This window comes from Synchiropus splendidus, chromosome 6, assembly GCF_027744825.2.
Source record: "Synchiropus splendidus isolate RoL2022-P1 chromosome 6, RoL_Sspl_1.0, whole genome shotgun sequence".
Taxonomy (NCBI): Eukaryota; Metazoa; Chordata; class Actinopteri; order Syngnathiformes; family Callionymidae; genus Synchiropus; species Synchiropus splendidus.
Window position 1 is genome coordinate 10,000,252 of NC_071339.1, and position 18,711 is coordinate 10,018,962.

The window sequence follows — 18,711 nt, forward strand, 5'->3', positions numbered from 1 at the left end:
GGCCAGATCACATCCAGGAGTGGGTGGGGGTATGAGTGCAGTCAGAAGCACAGAAATGGAAGCGGTTAAATGTGCCGCCATTGCATCTGTTTGCATAGGGTGTGGTAGTGAGTCAGTAAGTGATTCAGCACGATAGGCAAAGGTAAGTTCTTTAAATGAAGCAGAGACATTAACAACAGAGTGTACTACTCTCATAAGAATACTATAGTGGGCCAGAAACAAAACTAAGCTGTGGGAGTTATTGATATGAAGATTAACATTTGTATTTCTAAGTTGTTATAAAATAAAGTGACTCACTTATTTGGGCTTGATTATGTAATTTTAAAAACAGCTGTGCACAAGATCAAATATTCGCAAAAGTGCTTCATCAATTAGGGAATATGTTCATGAACCACTACCTTGCTCTTTACTGCACCCCAATAATATATCTATTCACCTAATTACCTGGACTGACCAACAGCTGATCTGGATCAAAAGCACTCAGATGTGGAACAACTGTAAACCTAGTTTTGGCCCGTCACGTCCATTTTTACGTCACGTCCGTCTTTTTCGGGTCACTTAATTGATGGTGTGTGAAGCACTGTTATAAAATGTATCAGGATTGACTCTAAGCAGCGTTTGTCACAGTCATACAGCAGCCGGTCTGGTAGTATCAACAGTAAATAAGCTGAAGTGGAATGTAGTCTGTTGGGAAAGGAACACTATTCTGTTGAACCAATTTACAGCATCACGTGGACTGACTCCTCCCTCTCTCTTTCGTCTTTTAGGAAGCTCTACTGGACAGATGGAGACAACATCAGCATGGCCAACACAGACGGCAGCAACCGCAGCTTGTTGTTCACCAACCAGAAAGGCCCAGTTGGTAATGGACGCACCTTCTCATGTGGCAGCATTTAAAACCCAGCACACTTTTGACATTCCACGAATTCTTTGGTTCCTAGGTCTCTCCATCGACTTTGACACTGAGCAGCTTTACTGGATCAGCTCAGGAAATAGCACCATCAACAGATGCAAACTGGATGGATCTGGACTGGAGGTGCTAGAGGGAATGAAAGGAAAGCTCTCTAAGGCTACTGCCCTGGCCATCATGGGTAAGTCTTTTCCCAGTAATACTTGTATTGTTCCTGAACACGAGCGGCTGTGTTTAATGCTGAGCGATCAAGCTCACTCGCCAGCTCAGGGATTAATACCTGAGTAGTCACATGTAATCACTAACTTTGAAATGGTCCACGCGCAAGTCATCATGACAGACTCTCATACCAGGTTTCAAAGGTTTTGTTACGCAACGGAAGCCATTACAGAGACTACAAAGGCATCTTCAAGTGAATGAAGTCAATAATAACTTTAAATTGCATAACAAAAATCACAGAAATTCTGTCGAATTCTTCTCTGTTTCAACCTGACAGTCTCTGTAGACCAGTTGTCCCAAAAGTGCAGCCATATTATCTTTTTGTAGAAGCAAGTTGGCACTAATATTCATGATTCTGTTTGGTTTCCTTATTTTCAAGTGTTAAGAGCTGAAAAGTTTTTTTTTTCTGGCCGATTTCATGCATTACAGATACACAAAACTTTTTTCCTTACAGCTATAAAAAGGTGTGATCATTATGAACACCTGTGCCTGTTGCCATTCATCATCTCTGCTGTGTTTGTGTAGGAGAGAAATTGTGGTGGGCAGACCAAGGAACAGACCAAATAGGAATCTGTGACAAGAAGGATGGTGGCAATTGGAAAGTCTTGAGAAACAGCACTTCCCCGATGATGCACATGAAAATCTACAATGAAACTGTTCAGAAAGGTACTCGCATCCTTTCCTACTTCCTCAATAATGGTGTAACAGTTGTGGACGGATACCAATGAAAGTTTGTCGCTTGTTTATCGCAGTAAAATCCCCTTTGTTTATTTCACTCAGTCGTTTGTTTTATGTTTTCCTCATGCTTTTGTGTTTCCAGGCACCAATCTGTGCAGCAATAACAACGGAGACTGTTCCCAGCTGTGCCTCCCCACCTCCCCAACCACCAGAGCCTGCATGTGCACAGCAGGGTACAGCCTTCGTAGAGGCCAGCAGTCTTGTGAAGGTTAGAAGTAAACTTTATTATTTCACTCACTGAAATCCAACGATAAGTTTTTGAACCAAATGAAATGGCAAATATCATCCACAGGTGTCGGCTCTTTCCTTTTGTATTCTGTGCATGAGGGGATCCGCGGCATTCCATTGGATCCATCTGACAAGTCTGATGCCCTAGTACCTGTGTCAGGCACTTCCCTGGCTGTGGGCATAGATTTCCATGCAGGTAAGACACAAGAGTGCAACCTGGGTGTCACAATTGGCCATTGTCAGATCAGAACTAAACTATTTTTTAGGCCTTTATTTTCTTGTTTCCCTACATCTGTTTTCCTTCCCCCAAATACTATGTACTGTATATTGAAATGTTAAACTAAACTAAGTTAACATACGTAGATATATCGTCAGTTAACCAGTGCTTAGTCCTGTTCAGGGTTGTGGAAAGTGCTGGAGTGCTGAATTTAAGGGTGTCCAACAAGCATGAAAAGGTCTTTGGGAAGAAACTGGAGTACCCGGAGAAAACCCTTGCAGACAAAGGGAAAACATGCAAAAAAATGATATTTCTTGGTGGTTATCATCTCTTACCAAAGAGAATAGAGACATATTTCGTCGAGATGTATTAATAGCATAAAAACAAAAGCTTTCAAGCTTTCAAACTAAATGCTTTCTTCAGTTCTTCATAGATAAATATGCCTTCCTTTTCCCCAGACAATGACACCATCTACTGGGTGGATATGGGCCTGAGCACCATCAGCAGGGCCAAGAGAGACCAGACCTGGAGAGAGGATGTGGTCACTAATGGCATTGGCAGGGTCGAGGGCATTGCTGTCGACTGGATAGCAGGTACACACTTAATATAGAAGAAGAATGAATGCTTTGAGCCACATACTTAGCTTCTACTTGTGATTCCACTCCTCTAATTTCTCTAGTCATTGTCTGCAGCTTCACATCCTTCTTGAAGCCACTTAGTAGCGCATCATTAAGGTCGCACTGCCATTACTCTCCTTTGTTATTCACAGGGAACATCTATTGGACGGATCAGGGCTTTGATGTGATTGAGGTAGCCAGACTTAACGGCTCCTTCCGTTATGTGGTGATATCCCAGGGCTTGGACAAACCTCGCGCCATCACTGTGCACCCTGCGAAAGGGTGAGAGGCGCACATGTTTATTTAAAATCTGCTCATGTATAGTTTTGATATCCGCTACTGAATGTCTGTTTTTGATCTTGAATAGCTACTTGTTCTGGACGGAGTGGGGACAGTATCCTCGCATTGAACGCTCGCGTCTTGACGGCTCGCAGAGGGCTGTTCTGGTAAATGTCAGCATCAGTTGGCCCAATGGCATTTCCATCGACTACGAGGTACAATCACATGTTGACATGAATCATGTTGAAAATGTATTTGAGGAGAAGAACGATCACAAACATGACCATCTGTTTGCTTGCAGGATGGTTTGTTGTACTGGTGCGATGCCAGGACTGATAAAATTGAGCGCATCAACCTGGAGACGGGAGAAAACAGGGAAGTGGTGCTTGCCAACAACAACATGGACATGTTCTCCGTGTCCGTGTTTGAGAGCTACATCTACTGGAGCGATAGGTCAGTTGGTCTGATTCTAGCCCCTCGGGCAGGGACTCAGTGCATGCCTAGTTCCAAATGCCACCATCATATACAAAGCAATGAATCCCAAAACTGCAAGGAATAAAGGGAAAACGGAAACAGTGGACTGCTGGACTGAAAAAAGAAAGCAACAATTGTGTACATGTAGCTCCTTAATCTGTTGCTGTGTGGTCCAGACCTGAGCTAATTTAAAGTTATTGCTGCATAACATTTAAAATGGATGCCAATTTGTCAGTCGATTGTGAGTCTCTGAAGTCTAAGTACACTTTTTTTTTTTAGGAATTTAAGACAGCATTGTTGTGAATTACTGTGAGGTCACAGTGTTTTGTCTATTTGTCCTCTTCATTTTGATCACTCCTCACTTGCTCACAGAAGCTTTCCTTTTGTGCTGGTTCTTTTGGTATCCAGGACTCATGCCAACGGTTCTATAAAAAGAGGGAATAAAGACAATGCCACAGACTCTGTATCTCTGAGGACCGGTATTGGTGTTCAGCTCAAAGACATCAAGGTTTTCAACCGGGCCAGGCAGCAGGGTAAGCAGCCACGTGTTTGCTGAGTGATGTGTGCTTTCATTTCACAAATGGAGGAGGTTTGCTCAAATTCCATTTCTCGCTGTTTAAGTGCCTGTAAATGTACTGTCTACCTTTGCTCAACTGTAAAAACATAGGTGCAATGAGATGATGTTCATTCTATTATCTCCAATATCCAAATGTAAATCTCAGATGAAATACTGTTGAGGAACTTTCACATCTAATACCTCCGACTTAACATCTGGGGAGTTCAGACAAGCCCTGAATCAGAAAACATCAGTTTTACATTTAATTGAAAAGAATACTAAATATTTCTATTTAAATAATAATGAGATGCTGAAACATATTCATATTTAATGTCTTATTTTAGCTGTGAGATCAAATATCTCTGCCAAAAACAGACTTCAAGTACTACACAATTAGGTTATCATTATAAACTAGTTCAAATAATTAACAGTGTGTTTCAAGTTTTTTTCCTTTGCTTTACGTCCAAAGGTACAAATGTGTGCAAGGACAACAACGGTGGCTGCCACCAGCTTTGTCTTTTCCGGGGAAATGGACAGCGGACGTGTGCCTGTGCCCACGGCATGCTGGCCGAAGATGGCCAAAGCTGCAGAGACTATGATGGCTATCTCCTCTACTCTGAGCGAACAATACTAAAGAGTGTTCATCTTTCGGATGAAAACAACCTCAACGCCCCGATAAAACCATTTGAGGACCCTGAGCACATGAAGAACGTCATCGCATTGACTTTTGACTACCGAGGAGGGGGAGGGAAAGGAGCCAATCGCATCTTCTTCAGCGACATCCACTTCGGAAACATCCAGCAGATCAGTGACGATGGCTCTGATCGCAAGACTGTAGTAGAGAGTAAGTATTCTCAATGTTTTTCCTTATGGTTGTATTACAGATACTTGTGACTTACCAGCCTTGATCGTGATAACCAATACAGTGGATACCAACTTAGGGTTGTATTGAATATTTTATTATCAGGCAACAAAACACACTTGTTGAATTTGCATTTCAAGTTTCATAAGTAAGATTTCAGCGCAAATAATCTCCACACCTCATTACGAATGATCCCAGAGATCGAGAAGAACTGAAACCTCTAAATTATTGGTACACGTTTGACCCAAAGCCTATATAAACTCCCACTTCCTTCTCCATTCTAACTCAACTATTCTATTCTCAACTAGAAGACAGGAGTGGGTCACAGAGTTGATGCATTCACATCCTCTCATTTTGAATGACAGTGCCCTGTGCTACTTTACTTTTTGAAAGTTTAAGACTCCACTTGAGTCCATATGTTGAGGTAGAAGTGATTCAGTAATTTTATTTAATTTTTCGTGGTACTTGGAAAAAAATCTGGCTGGAGCTTTATTGTGTTAAAAAAAACACTTTCTCTTTCTTTCACTATAAATTTTCCGGGGATGATAAAACGCTGGTGGTGCACCAGATTATCATCATGAGTTTTTTTCTCCATTAACTGTGTACCTGAGTTCCAGAAAACTAATGCTACCTGCTCTCCAAATCAGATACTTAGTAATGATATGAGTGATAAAAATTCCAAGTTACATAGATAAAATAAACAGAGTAGTACATAGTGCGTTTGGGTGAAAACCACAGTACAGCCAGAAATTCTGTGCTTATGAGTGCTTCTCTAGTTGATATATTATTTGATCGTGCTGCATAAAGGCTAAATAGTGAACCACCTTTTTAGTATATAAGACTGAGGAGTCTGTAGAAGAACCAAAAAGGAGGAAGGCGTTACTTCCACAATTTCATGAATTGAGGTCAAAGAACTGTAATCTGTGTTTTGACAATGTGGTGAACAACATGGTGAACACAAACTGCCAAGAGGAACGCCAAGCTATTTCCTTATCTCTGCTCAAGGAAACACAAGCATGCAGTTAATGATTGATTAAGATCTTTTATCTTCAATTGCCTTGAGTTCAGAAGTATGACTAAGGTTTGTCCAGGCTACATTGACAAGCCAAGATGAGCGTAATGGACATTTTGATTGCAGATGTTGGTTGGATGGCTGCTGTCATTCCCAATAGTCATCAGTTTCCCGCTGCATCTGCTGTTTGTCCTCTTCTCTTAAAGAGCTGCAGTAGGTCCTGTCTGAACTTCTGAGACATCAGCACGTAGAGAATTGGGTTTATCACAGTCGAGGAGGTGGCCATGATCCTTGCAAAAACACTGAATGGGCCATAACGTGGTGAAATGCCAGTGGCTGCAGAACTTTGATCTGCCAGCAAGGCCAGAGTTAGGCCGTAAGAGGGCAACCAGCTCAGAGTAAAAGCTAGGACAAGCATCACTGATGTCAATGTTACCTTACTCTGGTAGCGCTCTACTTGTGGTGCTGTGCCAGCTTGCCGACTTGTCCATAGGAACTTGTAGATGCTGCCATATGCCACTGCTATGGTGACCAATGGGAATAGGAAGGCAAGCAGGAAGTGCAACACTCCGTAGACTAGTTGGTCCTTGTGTGACAGAAAGGCGAAACAAGCTTGACCATTAGAGGTGTCGTATGAGGTCCCTATTGTGCGGAAGACCAACTGAGGAACAGCTAAACAGGTTGCTGGGACCCACAGGAGCACAGCAGCTATGGACACTCTGCGAGTAGAGAGCAGCGCGTAAGCTCTCGCAGGTTTGACCACGGTCATGTAGCGAGAAACAGCGAGCACTGACAGTGTGAAGGCACTGGCAGCAGTGCTGGCGGTGCCCAAAAACCCCACCACACGACACATGAAGTCTCCAAAAGGCCACTGCTGCGTTGCTATGGCGACCGTATGGAACGGTATCACAGAGAGCAGAAGAAGGTCTGCAGAGCTTAGTGCAAGCAGGAGGACATCTGTCCCTGTACCAGTCACTGAACTTTGAGAGCTGATCTGGCCCCTCTGTCTTTTGCATAAAATCAACATCACCAAACTATGCCCGCACACTCCCAGCAACAGGATCAACGAGTCAAAAATGGGAACCAGGACTTTCTCCACATTGCTGCTGTGAGTGCCATTGGCCGGCGTGTCCTGGTTATCTGTGGAGTTGAGCACCCACATTCTTCTGTCCTCAGTGTGTTTGAGTCATACTGCCACTGTAAAAGCATAGTGAATGTCTCAATAAATATGCACAAGCCTGCAATAAACTGCTGATAATACAAGGAGTTGAACAGTTGGTTGGAACTCACTAGCTTTTCCTGAAGTTTCCCATAAGAAGTTGACAGATTTGCTTGTCATGATCCAGGGTCCAAGGACTTTCCTTCCACATACGTGCACAACAGCAAGATTCTTCATAGTCTTATTGGCCAATCCCGCAAAAGGTTGATAATGTCAGGTGACTTTTCAACCGCTGCCCCGTTTGAGAAACATTTTTTTCCACCAGGAGTACAGTTCACATCCTTAAATCCTTGAACGGAGAAGCTCTTGAGCTCAGTGAAGGCGGAAAGGAAAAAAGAATGGAATAGCTTGACAGCCTGGAACCAGCAGGTGAACTCTGGACAGACTATCGGAGAGGAGCCGCTAGATTGGCTGGCCGGCTTGCTGTGGGAGGTCCTTGCAAACTCAAACACTGTTTTTCCCAGGGTCCTCCATTTCCGTTAACATTCACAGCGGGGCTCTTTCCTGTATCTGTGGTCTGTTTGCGAATCTCCATACACTGATATGGCTTATACACATTAGTAGACAGAGAGAAATGGGGCCTGCCATCAGCCAATCAGGGTCATTATTTACATCACTGCTGATAACACGGTACTGCTGTCACACGTCCTGCCAATAACTGCCATAAAAAAACATTTGGGAGTAGCCTTATCTTTCTGTAAACCATGCTGGTCTTTCTTAACCAGGAGCCGTTGATGAAGGATGACATAACTAACTTCAGTGCGGAACGAGGAAATGAGGGTGGATGATTCCTCCATTTTCCAGTCAATGGTGTGTGAAGCTAAAGATCATTGTTTGGGGGAAAAGGCCACTGCTCTCTGTGGAGAATGCAAGTCGGGTCTAGGTGGTGCAGTTTTGCCATCTGGTGGAGGGATTTGCTGGTTCCAGGCGCTGAAGTAGTTGGAAACGAAAGTTACTTGCTGTACCTACCTTGAACAGCCCACTTCTTCCAGTACTTTTGCGAAAATATGACTATTTCCAATCATTTGGTCTGGTGTGGTTAAATCGGACTGCCTGGAAATGAATTCATATTGGTGTTTATACGGTTTCTCAGCAGCCCAGCAGCTGTTCCCTATTTGCCGCCTCGGAACGTTGTGTTACTCTGTTTCTGGCTGACTCATGATTGTCCTCTGGCCTGTATTCAAGCATGCAGCTCACAGGCTTGACATTTAGCCCCTCATCTGTTGATGAGGTATTTCCATGAAAAACCGTACTGCTGCAGGTTTACTTGGACTTTCTGGTGATGAAGTTTTCGGTTTACCAAGTCATTGCTACCAAAGTGTCTGCTGCACTCCTGACTCTAATGTGCTCCGATCACTTTCCCTTTCAATGCCATTTTGATGCAGACATTTTTTCTTTTTGGGTTGTAACAATGCACTCCTGCTGTCATGTCTTCCCAGATGTGGGTTCAGTGGAGGGTTTGGCGTACCATAGAGGATGGGATATGCTCTATTGGACCAGCTACACTACCTCTACTATCACCCGACACACTGTGGATCAGAGCCGTTGGGGAGCTGTCGACCGTCACACTGTGGTTACAATGTCTGGTGATGATCACCCCAGAGCCTTCGTCCTTGACGAGTGTCAGAGGTCTGAGCTTACTTCCTGAAACATGACATCACAGCAAAAATGTCTTTCTAAAATAACCCTTTTCTGTTTCAGTCTGATGTTCTGGACCAACTGGAATGAGCAGTCTCCCAGTATCATGCGGGCCACTCTCACCGGTGCCAATGTACTTGTAATCATTGGTACAGACATCCGAACTCCCAACGGCCTGGCCATAGACCACCGTGCTGAGAAACTGTACTTTTCCGACGCCACTCTTGACAAGATAGAACGCTGCGAGTATGATGGCAGTCGACGATATGTGAGTCACAGCCACCTTTATCGTGTCAGAAACCTAGACACCTTGCTTCTAAAGAAAAGTGCAAGGTGAAGACTGTGGTTATGCTTCTGCCTGCAGGTGGTGCTGAAGAACGAACCGGTCCATCCGTTTGGCCTGGCTGTGTACGGAGACTATATCTTCTGGACTGACTGGGTGAGGCGAGCTGTGCTGAGAGCTGACAAATATACTGGAGGAGACATGAAGGTTCTTCGTGCTGACATACCCCAGCAGCCCATGGGCATTGTAGCCGTGGCTAATGACACCAACAGCTGTGAGTTTCCTATGTTGTATAAATGGTTGAGAACAGGTTTACATTAATGTTTGTCAAGGAAAGTTATTGTTTAGGCGATTGAACATTTTTTACTTATGTTATGTTTTAGATGTGGCTTTTCAAATAACTGTGATAATTTAGAAAATACAAAACAAATTCCCAATAATAATAATAGGCTGATGATGTAAACAGAAGGCTCTAGATAGTTTGGTCGAACACTCATTGCAAACTGCAATTCTGTTCTCGCTCTCCAACACTTAACTGGCAGTGCTAAATACTTAACAGCATAGACAACAAAGAAATGATCAAATTAAGAGGAAAATGTGTGATACATGGGTCGGAAAGCCAAAATTATTACACATTTTTTCGTTTAAAAAACACACTCGCGAAAATCATTCAGGCTGCTCTGCACCGCGTTTGTTCGCGCCAACACGCCACTATTCGAATGCTGCTTTGGCTTGTGTTAGCAACTGTTTTATGTCAAATGTTTTGTTATTCAAGTGAAACATTTCACACTGTCAAAGTCAAGCTCTTGTAGGTGCAAACCTCATTTATGGAGGAGGTGCCTTCAAGTGAGTCTGGCACTAGTCAGCTCCAAAGCCACTTTCAATTCATTTTCATAACCACCTTCTCACTTGATTTCACTGTCATGGCAGCCATGGGCACATCAGTGTGCACCATCACTGTGTATATTATAATTGCCCTTCATTTCTCTGCAGGTATTAAGGCATTCATTTGTTTAATATTTTTGCAGGTGAGTTCTCTCTATGCCGTTTTAACAATGGAGGATGTCAGGACCTTTGTTTGCTCACTTCTGAGGGAAGGGTTAACTGCAGTTGCCGTGGCGACAGGAAGCTTTTGGAAGACAACACTTGCATAGGTAATGTGAAAGGAATTATGGCACAAAGTTACCATTTACTAAAAATATGAATATCAGCCATTCGATCTGAACAAGCCACAACCATCAAGTGAAGAATACATCAGGCTTGAAATAATTGTTATGATCTGAACGGTTGTCTCCTTTGTATGTATGAGGTGGCTGTATTAGACAACTGGGACAGCTCCTGAACTTGTGTCTTTATCAATGTCGATTTTACGCCCACAATCAAAGGTGTTTATGTCTCAAATGTTTCTACCGTGTTTGCAGCTCAGAACACAACTTGTAACGTCATTGATGAGTTTGAGTGTGGAAATGGAGACTGTGTCAATTACACCCTGACATGTGACGGCAAGCCCCACTGCAAGGACAAGTCCGATGAGAAGCAGTCATATTGTGGTGAGTATTTGAATGAGCGATGAAAATTCAATGCCAACCTCCTAACTTCTTTCTTCTTTCTAGCAAACCGTGTGTGTAAGAAGGGCTACAGACGCTGCACGAATGGCCGCTGTGTGGAACACAGTGTTTGGTGTAATGGGCATGACAACTGTGGAGACAATTCTGATGAGCTCTTCTGCAATGGTAGGCCTCACCTCTGAGCTGAGCTGTTACAGTAGCTTTCTTGTGGGTGTTTTTTAATAACCTCCATTTTGTCTTGTGTGTCAGCCTCCTTGTGTTCGGCTGATCAGTTCCAGTGCAGAGGTGGTGGCTGCATCAGCAATTCCAGCAAGTGTAACCAAAAAGTGGACTGTGAGGATGCCAGTGACGAAATGAACTGCTGTAGGTTTACACAAGACATCTCTTGAATTTGTCAACACTATGTCCTGAGGTCACAGTTGACAGTCATATGTCTCTCTCTTTTTTGAAGATGCTACTGACTGCTCAAGCTATTTCCACCTGGGCGTGAAGGGAATGACATTTCAGAAGTGCGAGTTTACTACTCTCTGCTACGCCCCCTCCTGGATCTGTGATGGTGCAAATGACTGCGGGGACTTGTCAGATGAGAGAAACTGCCCAGGTTTTTTTCCTCGACACACTTTTCCTATATATGGCAGCTGCATCTGAGACTTTTACTCACTCAAATCACTGATCTTGATTTCTCTTGTGCGCCAGGGAGTGGAAAAACAAAGTGTCCGCCTCCTTTCTTCGCCTGTCCCAGCGGTCGTTGTATCCCCATGAGCTGGACCTGTGACAAGGAATATGACTGTGAGAATGGAGCGGATGAGGCTCACTGTGGTAAGTCTGTAAACCATAACAAGTCAAAGGGCATCAGAGCATAACTTTGATTTGAAAGTTGCCTTTCTGCTTTTCTTCAGATAAATTCTGCTCCGCCTCTCAGTTTGAGTGTGGGAACCACCGCTGCATTTCCAACCGCTGGGTGTGTGATGGAGCCGATGACTGTGGTGACGGCACTGATGAAGACAGCAAGTGCAGTGAGTGCTTTTTGTACAGACAGATGAGATCATGTCTGTTCTTCTGGTCCCCAAAGTCTTTAGAATTAACAGAGGATCAGAACATTGCCCAGTTTGCTTCATGCGTCAGTCCCGATGCTGGATGCTGTTTTCACAACTAGTTTAGAAGAACCTTTCTACGGTGCAGACAGAACCACTTCACCCGTGGGTTATAGACTGGTGCAGCTATGTGTGAACAAGATCTATTTCCGTGTTAAATTCAGTGGGGGTAGCTTACATTCCAGTGTGCTATAATCTGATATTTGTATTGTGTATAAATCTCAATTTAAATTAATTGTATGTCTTTGACTTGTGGATGCAGGTTGCTTTGACTCTTGTTTTCAATAACTATATTACCTTTCTGTCTGGATAACAGAAACAAAAACCTGCAGCCCTGAAGCGTTTCAGTGTCCCGGTTCTCACATGTGTATTCCACAACACTGGAAATGTGATGGAGACAAAGACTGCCCCGATGGAGCTGACGAGAGCGTGAAGGTTGGCTGCGGTAAGTGTGTGCAGTTGTGTCCACGAGTGTCATCGGAGCAGCTCTTATTCCCATCTAAACACTACTTTCTCTTTCAGTCTTCAACAACACATGCAGCGATAACGAGTTCATGTGCCAAAACCGCCAGTGTATCCCCAAACACTTTGTGTGTGACCACGACAAGGACTGCAGTGATGGCTCGGATGAGTCACCGGAGTGTGGTGGGTTTTCATTTGTGCAGATTCATTTAAACAGGATGATGTTCATGCATTCTGTTTTTTCCCTTGAAGAATATCGAACCTGTGGACCCAATGAATTCCGCTGTGCCAACGGGCGCTGCATCAACCAGAGCTCATGGCAGTGCGATGGAGACTTCGACTGTCATGACCGTTCAGATGAAGCGCCCATCAATCCACGCTGCACAAGCACAGGTTTTTCTTTTTTTAACTTAACATTTCATTAGCAATTTACAACACTGCTCCTGAAATACATAGTTAAGATTCAATCTACAATGCTGTATACTCAGTTAAATAACAATTGTGGGATTGCATTATCAAGAACTGATTGAATTTAGAATATAATAATAATAACATTTCTCAGAGTATTATATTGGGAAAAATGATTTTGAAAATTGTATTCATCAGGAAGATATAATAGTTTGTGTTGTCTTTCTTCTATGTCCTGAACCCGGTGCAGACAAGAAGTGCAATGACACAGCATATGCCTGCGCCAACGGCAACTGTATCAACGAGACACTACTCTGTGATCACAAAGACGACTGCGGGGACGGTACTGATGAGCTCAACTGCTTCATCAATGAATGTCTGAACCACAAGCTTAGCGGCTGCTCGCAGCTGTGTGAGGACCTCAAGATTGGATTCAAGGTGAGTGATTTGCCACTGCATTGTTTTGCCTGCAGTGTGTTTCTTCACCTCCTCTGTGCGTTGCCCCCTCACAGTGCCGATGCCACCCAGGCTTCCGCCTTAAAGTGGATGGAAAAACATGTGTGGACATCGATGAGTGTACAACCACCTACCCGTGCACGCAGCGGTGTATTAATACACGCGGCAGCTACCACTGCATGTGTGTGGAGGGATTCCAGATCAGCCCAGAAAACCCAACAATATGCAAATCTACCTCAGGTGAGAGCCACTTCTACTTCCCATCATTCTGCCTGTCTGTAATTTATCGACTTGTATGCAGATCCGTCTCTTCCTCAACGCGCACTGATGTTCAGTGTAAAAATGTGTTTATTTTGTCTGTTCAATTTATCCAAGAAGTACTTTTTTTACTTGATGTACATTAGTTGTCTGCCTAGATAAACAGCATCAACTGCTAAAGGAAACATTTTTAAACTCTAGTGAAAACAACAAGGTGTAACATTTACCGCTCTACTCGACTGCGCTTTATGCCATGCTGGTTTCTAAGTCTCTTATTTGTTTAACTGCTGCTTACTTTCACTCAACCTTTAGATATTTGTGCGGTTGACTTGTCTCTATTTCTGTTTAACAACAAAACAACTGACATTTTCTTTCTCTTGTCTGTCATTCACCAGATGAGGAGCCGTTCCTGATATTTGCCAACAGATACTACCTGAGGAAGCTGAACTTGGATGGTTCCAACTACACACTTCTCAAACAGGTAACATATTGAAGATAAGAACATGTGTTATCCATAGTTTTTGGCCACACAAATGTAAGCTGCTGTTGCATCTTCACAGGGCTTGAACAATGCAGTGGCTCTGGACTTTGACTACCGGCAGCAGATGATTTACTGGACAGATGTGACGACACAGGGCAGCATGATCCGACGCATGCACATCAATGGCAGCGATGTTCAGGTCAGGAAGGGAGTGATAAAGGCTGATAAAATATTACCTTTTTATTCACTCATGCTTGTGTGGTCTAGGTTCTTCATCGCACATCACTTAGCAACCCAGATGGACTGGCAGTTGATTGGGTTGGAGGGAACCTCTACTGGTGTGACAAGGGGCGGGACACTATTGAGGTCTCCAAGCTGAATGGAGCGTACCGGACCGTCTTGGTCAACAACGGCCTGAGAGAGCCTCGTGCTGTAGCTGTGGATGTACGCTATGGGTAGGTGTGACAGGCGTCACAGAGTGTTTTTTTTCTGGTCTCCTTACAATGATTCTCCACCAGGTACCTGTACTGGTCAGACTGGGGCGACAGCCCTCACATTGGGAGAATTGGGATGGACGGCACGAAAAGGAGTAACATCATCGAGGATAAGATCACCTGGCCCAATGGCCTGACTCTGGACTTTGTCAACGACCGTATCTACTGGGCGGATGCCAGGGAAGACTACATTGCTTTTGCCAGCCTGGATGGAAGCAACAGACACACTGGTAAGCTTGTATTATGTGGAAATTTCTTTGGTGCAGCCGACTTTAACACAATCAAAACACAACTTGGATGCATGATTTTGCTGCATTTTTGCTGCATTTTTCTCTCCTCTCAGTTCTGACTCAGGACATCCCCCACATCTTTGCAATGACTTTGTTTGAGGAATACATCTACTGGACCGACTGGGAGACAAAATCTATCAACAGAGCGCACAAGACTCTTGGTATCAACAAGACGATGTTGATCAGCACCCTGCACCGACCCATGGACGTCCATATCTACCACCCGTACCGCCAGCCGGACGGTATAGTTGGTTCTCATCTGTCACTTTCTTCCTTGCTCCACTCTTCTGATACTCACTTTTCTCATGCCACAGTTGCTGACCATCCATGCCAGATTAACAACGGAGGGTGCAGCAACTTGTGTCTACTGTCACCAGGAGGTGGCTACAAATGCGCCTGCCCAACCAATTTTTACCTGGCAGCGGATGGGAAACAGTGTTTGTCAAACTGCACCGCCAGCCAGGTATTCTGTTTTCTGGTCCGTGTGTGCTCAGCCAACACCACTGATGCCTTTCTCCTATAGTTTGTCTGCAAAAACGACAAGTGCATTCCATTCTGGTGGAAGTGTGACACCGAAGACGATTGTGGGGATCGATCGGATGAGCCCGCAGACTGCCGTGAGTCACAAGGGCGATTCATCAGCACATCTGCGATTATTCATCCTGCTTTACATATCCTGTTGCATTTGTCTCCGTAGCGGAGTTCAAGTGTCGGCCAGGCCAGTTCCAGTGCCGAACAGGAATCTGCACAAACCCAGCCTACATCTGTGACGGAGACAACGACTGCCAAGACAATTCTGATGAGGCCAATTGCGGTACTTCCCTCCTACTGATACATACTTTCAGGCAATTTGGCTTCCCTACAGTCCATCTGTTGTTTTCTTCCTGCAGACATCCATGTGTGTCTGCCCAGCCAGTTTAAGTGTACTCACCCCAGCCGCTGCATTCCCGGCATCTTCCGCTGCAATGGGCAGGACAACTGTGGCGAGGGCGAGGACGAGAAAGATTGCCGTGAGTTTCACACTCGCTGAAAGCCTTTAGTTGTTCTTCCATGTCAGACTGTAGCACTCCATCAAACCATTTAAATGAAGAAGTGGAAGCAGTATTTTCGAGAAGCACCCAACTTTTCAGCTCTAGCAAATAAACATTTTTGGTCTCATCGTCATGCACTTATTGTCGTTTGACACTCTGTCACATTCTGACCTTTCCTTGGGCTGCATTGTATTCTATAATATAATCACCATGACATTGGCTTGTGAAACGATTCATTTTACACAGAGAAGCATGATGCAGTTCTAAGGTCACCGATGTGTTCTCTATTTACATATCAGCTCCTCCAGCTGTCTTTAGAGGTCACAGGTCCCCTGGTCAAGTAAATTAATTCATGCACATCCTCATGTGGGGCCTTTGGAAGTGAGGGGACTTGAGTTTTCTTAGACTGAAACAGGTGAAACATCACTAATGTTGAACTGACTTTAAGTCCAGATGAGTTGGGCTGACACCTCCACCCTCTGTCCCAGTGCTGGCCAAGCTTTATAGCTGACTATAGTCACTCATACATACAAGAAACTAATGTAAAAACAAACCTTACGCTGCTTGACTAGAACAGAATTAAAAAGGGATAATAACAATAATGGTAATTTTTGAGAAACTAATTTCAGTGTCTCTTGTGCAGCGGAAGTCACCTGTGCCCCCAACCAGTTCCAGTGTGCCATTACCAAGCGCTGCATTCCTCGTGTCTGGGTTTGTGACCGGGACAACGACTGCGTGGACGGATCTGATGAGCCGGCCAACTGCAGTAAGATGCTTTCTTCTTCATCGATTAGGAGAGAGCGTTGGATGATTCAGATGCTGCAGAATTTAAAGGAGAGGCTTGAACACCAAGTGACGCAGCTTTCGGCTTTGACGCCCCCTAGCGGTGTGGGAGAAATTACGTAACATGCCCAGTAGTTCATTGATTTAAAAAAGGGGAAATTATACAGTTGATACAGGAATTGAAAATGAAGTAGAAAAAATAATTGAAATGGAAAACATCTAGTATGATAGCAAATCAAAAATAAAGTCATTCACATTATCATAGATACTGTGTATTTGACATGGCACTACAACAACTTTGAATTTTGAAAAATGGATATACATCGTTGTGCTTATATATTCAAGTTTATACGGTGGAACGGACATTGATGTTGAGGCTGCACATAATTGCCAGCCAGAAGTGCCACTCGTGTTTGATGCACTTATCGCAGAGATGTTTGTGGATTACTCCAAATGTGACGCTAACATCATGATCAGTTCAGTCAGTATGAAATCGTCATTGTCTACAGCTCAAATGACTTGTGGAGTGGATGAGTTCCGCTGTAAGGACTCAGGCCGATGCATCCCGGCGCGTTGGAAATGTGACGGAGAGGACGACTGTGGAGACGCTTCCGATGAACCCAAAGAAGAGTGTGGTAAGAAGAAAGTTGCATGTCATTTGAAGAAAGGGATGTTGGGTTTCTCACGTGCACTCTGTGCTCAGACGAGCGGACGTGTGAGCCGTACCAGTTCCGCTGCAAGAACAACCGCTGTGTGCCAGGCCGCTGGCAGTGCGATTACGACAATGACTGTGGGGACAACTCTGACGAAGACAAGTGTGGTAGGTTCCCCTGGCTGCTCACGAGTTCTGCTGTCAAAAGACTGCATCAGGTCTCTCTGTTGTTTGTTCTACTTAGTCACACACATAGTTTGAGATCTGTTTCACCAAAATATGTTCCTTGATCATCTCATATCATCTCATGTCTATTTTGTATTTCACACTGGCCTGTTGCTGTGAGCCAGAGGTAGGTGTTTTCATAGTTTCACCTTCATGTGACCCCCCCAGCCTGCCTTTTCCTTTTCAATCCTCCACCTCATAGCGCTGCTATATCATTCCCGCCTCTGTGCCCCATGAGTCATCCCTCTCAAACTGAATTGGCAACCTGTTCAGTTTATGTGTTTCCAGCTCTGAACAGAGCAGCCTTTGATGTTTTGGCCTCTACTTCCTCCTCCTCTCTCCTACTTCTCCTCACCTCTACGCTGGGCAACCTTGACAAGTATCCCACAACCCTTTTAAATGTTGCGTTTGGTCCGCAGTGCCTCGCCAGTGTTCCGAGAGTGAGTTCGCCTGCACAAATGGCCGCTGCATTGCTGGGCGCTGGAAGTGTGACGGAGATCACGACTGCGCCGACGGCTCAGATGAGGTATCGCGCAAGCATTTGACTTCTGAGTGATGACTATGAGGCGGTGGATGACATTTTGTTTGTCATTCCAGAATGGCTGCGATGTGAAGTGTGACAGCGATCAGTTCCAGTGCAAGAATGGCCATTGCATCCCAATTCGCTGGCGGTGCGATGCTGATGCGGACTGTATGGACGGAAGTGATGAGGAGAAATGTGACAGTGGTGGTAAGAATATGTTCTGGAAATTTGGAACCTCACATTTAATGTCTTAAATCAAAACACTCCAGAGGTTTGTAAAATTAGGTTTATGTTCATTGTACACTGCATGTGGCAAAAACAAATGCTATGATCAATTAAAATACCTTGTTAAAGTAATGAGCTGCTCCTCAGCAAGGCCATCTCTCATGTTCTAGTAGGTAGACACTGCCCCCTGGATGAGTTCCAGTGCAACAACACTCTGTGCAAACCTCTGGGCTGGAAGTGTGACGGTGAGGACGACTGCGGCGATAACTCGGACGAGAACGCGGAGGAGTGTGGTGAGTGTGCCGTCTCTGCAGACACAACCATCACATTCACACACATTCACACTGGCCTCTTTCGTCTTCCAGTGAAGTTCCAGTGCCCTCCCATGAGGCAATTCCGCTGCCACAATGACCGGGTTTGTCTGCCCTTATCAAAGCGCTGCGATGGTGTCAACAACTGTGGTGACAACAGTGATGAACTCAACTGCTGTAAGTGTGCTGGCTATTCTT

The 18,711-nt window shown here is 44.5% G+C and overlaps 1 protein-coding gene across 4 annotated transcripts in view; it reads left to right on the forward strand.

Moving 5' to 3' along the window:
• Positions 1-18,711, forward strand: part of LOC128761168 (low-density lipoprotein receptor-related protein 1-like) — a 78,956-nt gene that overhangs the window by 51,381 nt on the left and 8,864 nt on the right. For 2 of the 4 annotated variants that reach the window (XM_053869190.1, XM_053869192.1), the window contains exons 31-72: positions 768-862; positions 942-1,091; positions 1,655-1,795; positions 1,950-2,075; positions 2,160-2,291; positions 2,771-2,905; positions 3,082-3,211; positions 3,297-3,423; positions 3,510-3,661; positions 4,091-4,215; positions 4,708-5,082; positions 8,771-8,960; positions 9,033-9,237; positions 9,334-9,526; positions 10,281-10,406; positions 10,674-10,802; positions 10,866-10,985; positions 11,070-11,183; positions 11,272-11,421; positions 11,517-11,639; positions 11,720-11,836; positions 12,231-12,359; positions 12,437-12,559; positions 12,629-12,769; positions 13,035-13,222; positions 13,297-13,480; positions 13,894-13,979; positions 14,059-14,178; positions 14,247-14,434; positions 14,498-14,703; positions 14,817-15,005; positions 15,078-15,226; positions 15,287-15,380; positions 15,461-15,577; positions 15,654-15,773; positions 16,438-16,560; positions 17,087-17,212; positions 17,281-17,397; positions 17,874-17,980; positions 18,052-18,184; positions 18,373-18,495; positions 18,568-18,690. In XM_053869190.1, coding sequence (XP_053725165.1) covers positions 768-862; positions 942-1,091; positions 1,655-1,795; positions 1,950-2,075; positions 2,160-2,291; positions 2,771-2,905; positions 3,082-3,211; positions 3,297-3,423; positions 3,510-3,661; positions 4,091-4,215; positions 4,708-5,082; positions 8,771-8,960; positions 9,033-9,237; positions 9,334-9,526; positions 10,281-10,406; positions 10,674-10,802; positions 10,866-10,985; positions 11,070-11,183; positions 11,272-11,421; positions 11,517-11,639; positions 11,720-11,836; positions 12,231-12,359; positions 12,437-12,559; positions 12,629-12,769; positions 13,035-13,222; positions 13,297-13,480; positions 13,894-13,979; positions 14,059-14,178; positions 14,247-14,434; positions 14,498-14,703; positions 14,817-15,005; positions 15,078-15,226; positions 15,287-15,380; positions 15,461-15,577; positions 15,654-15,773; positions 16,438-16,560; positions 17,087-17,212; positions 17,281-17,397; positions 17,874-17,980; positions 18,052-18,184; positions 18,373-18,495; positions 18,568-18,690 — 6,041 coding nt within the window. The remainder of the gene's footprint in view (positions 1-767; positions 863-941; positions 1,092-1,654; positions 1,796-1,949; positions 2,076-2,159; positions 2,292-2,770; positions 2,906-3,081; positions 3,212-3,296; positions 3,424-3,509; positions 3,662-4,090; positions 4,216-4,707; positions 5,083-8,770; positions 8,961-9,032; positions 9,238-9,333; positions 9,527-10,280; positions 10,407-10,673; positions 10,803-10,865; positions 10,986-11,069; positions 11,184-11,271; positions 11,422-11,516; positions 11,640-11,719; positions 11,837-12,230; positions 12,360-12,436; positions 12,560-12,628; positions 12,770-13,034; positions 13,223-13,296; positions 13,481-13,893; positions 13,980-14,058; positions 14,179-14,246; positions 14,435-14,497; positions 14,704-14,816; positions 15,006-15,077; positions 15,227-15,286; positions 15,381-15,460; positions 15,578-15,653; positions 15,774-16,437; positions 16,561-17,086; positions 17,213-17,280; positions 17,398-17,873; positions 17,981-18,051; positions 18,185-18,372; positions 18,496-18,567; positions 18,691-18,711) is intronic. The other 2 variants (XM_053869191.1, XM_053869193.1) reach the window with 1 other exon arrangement.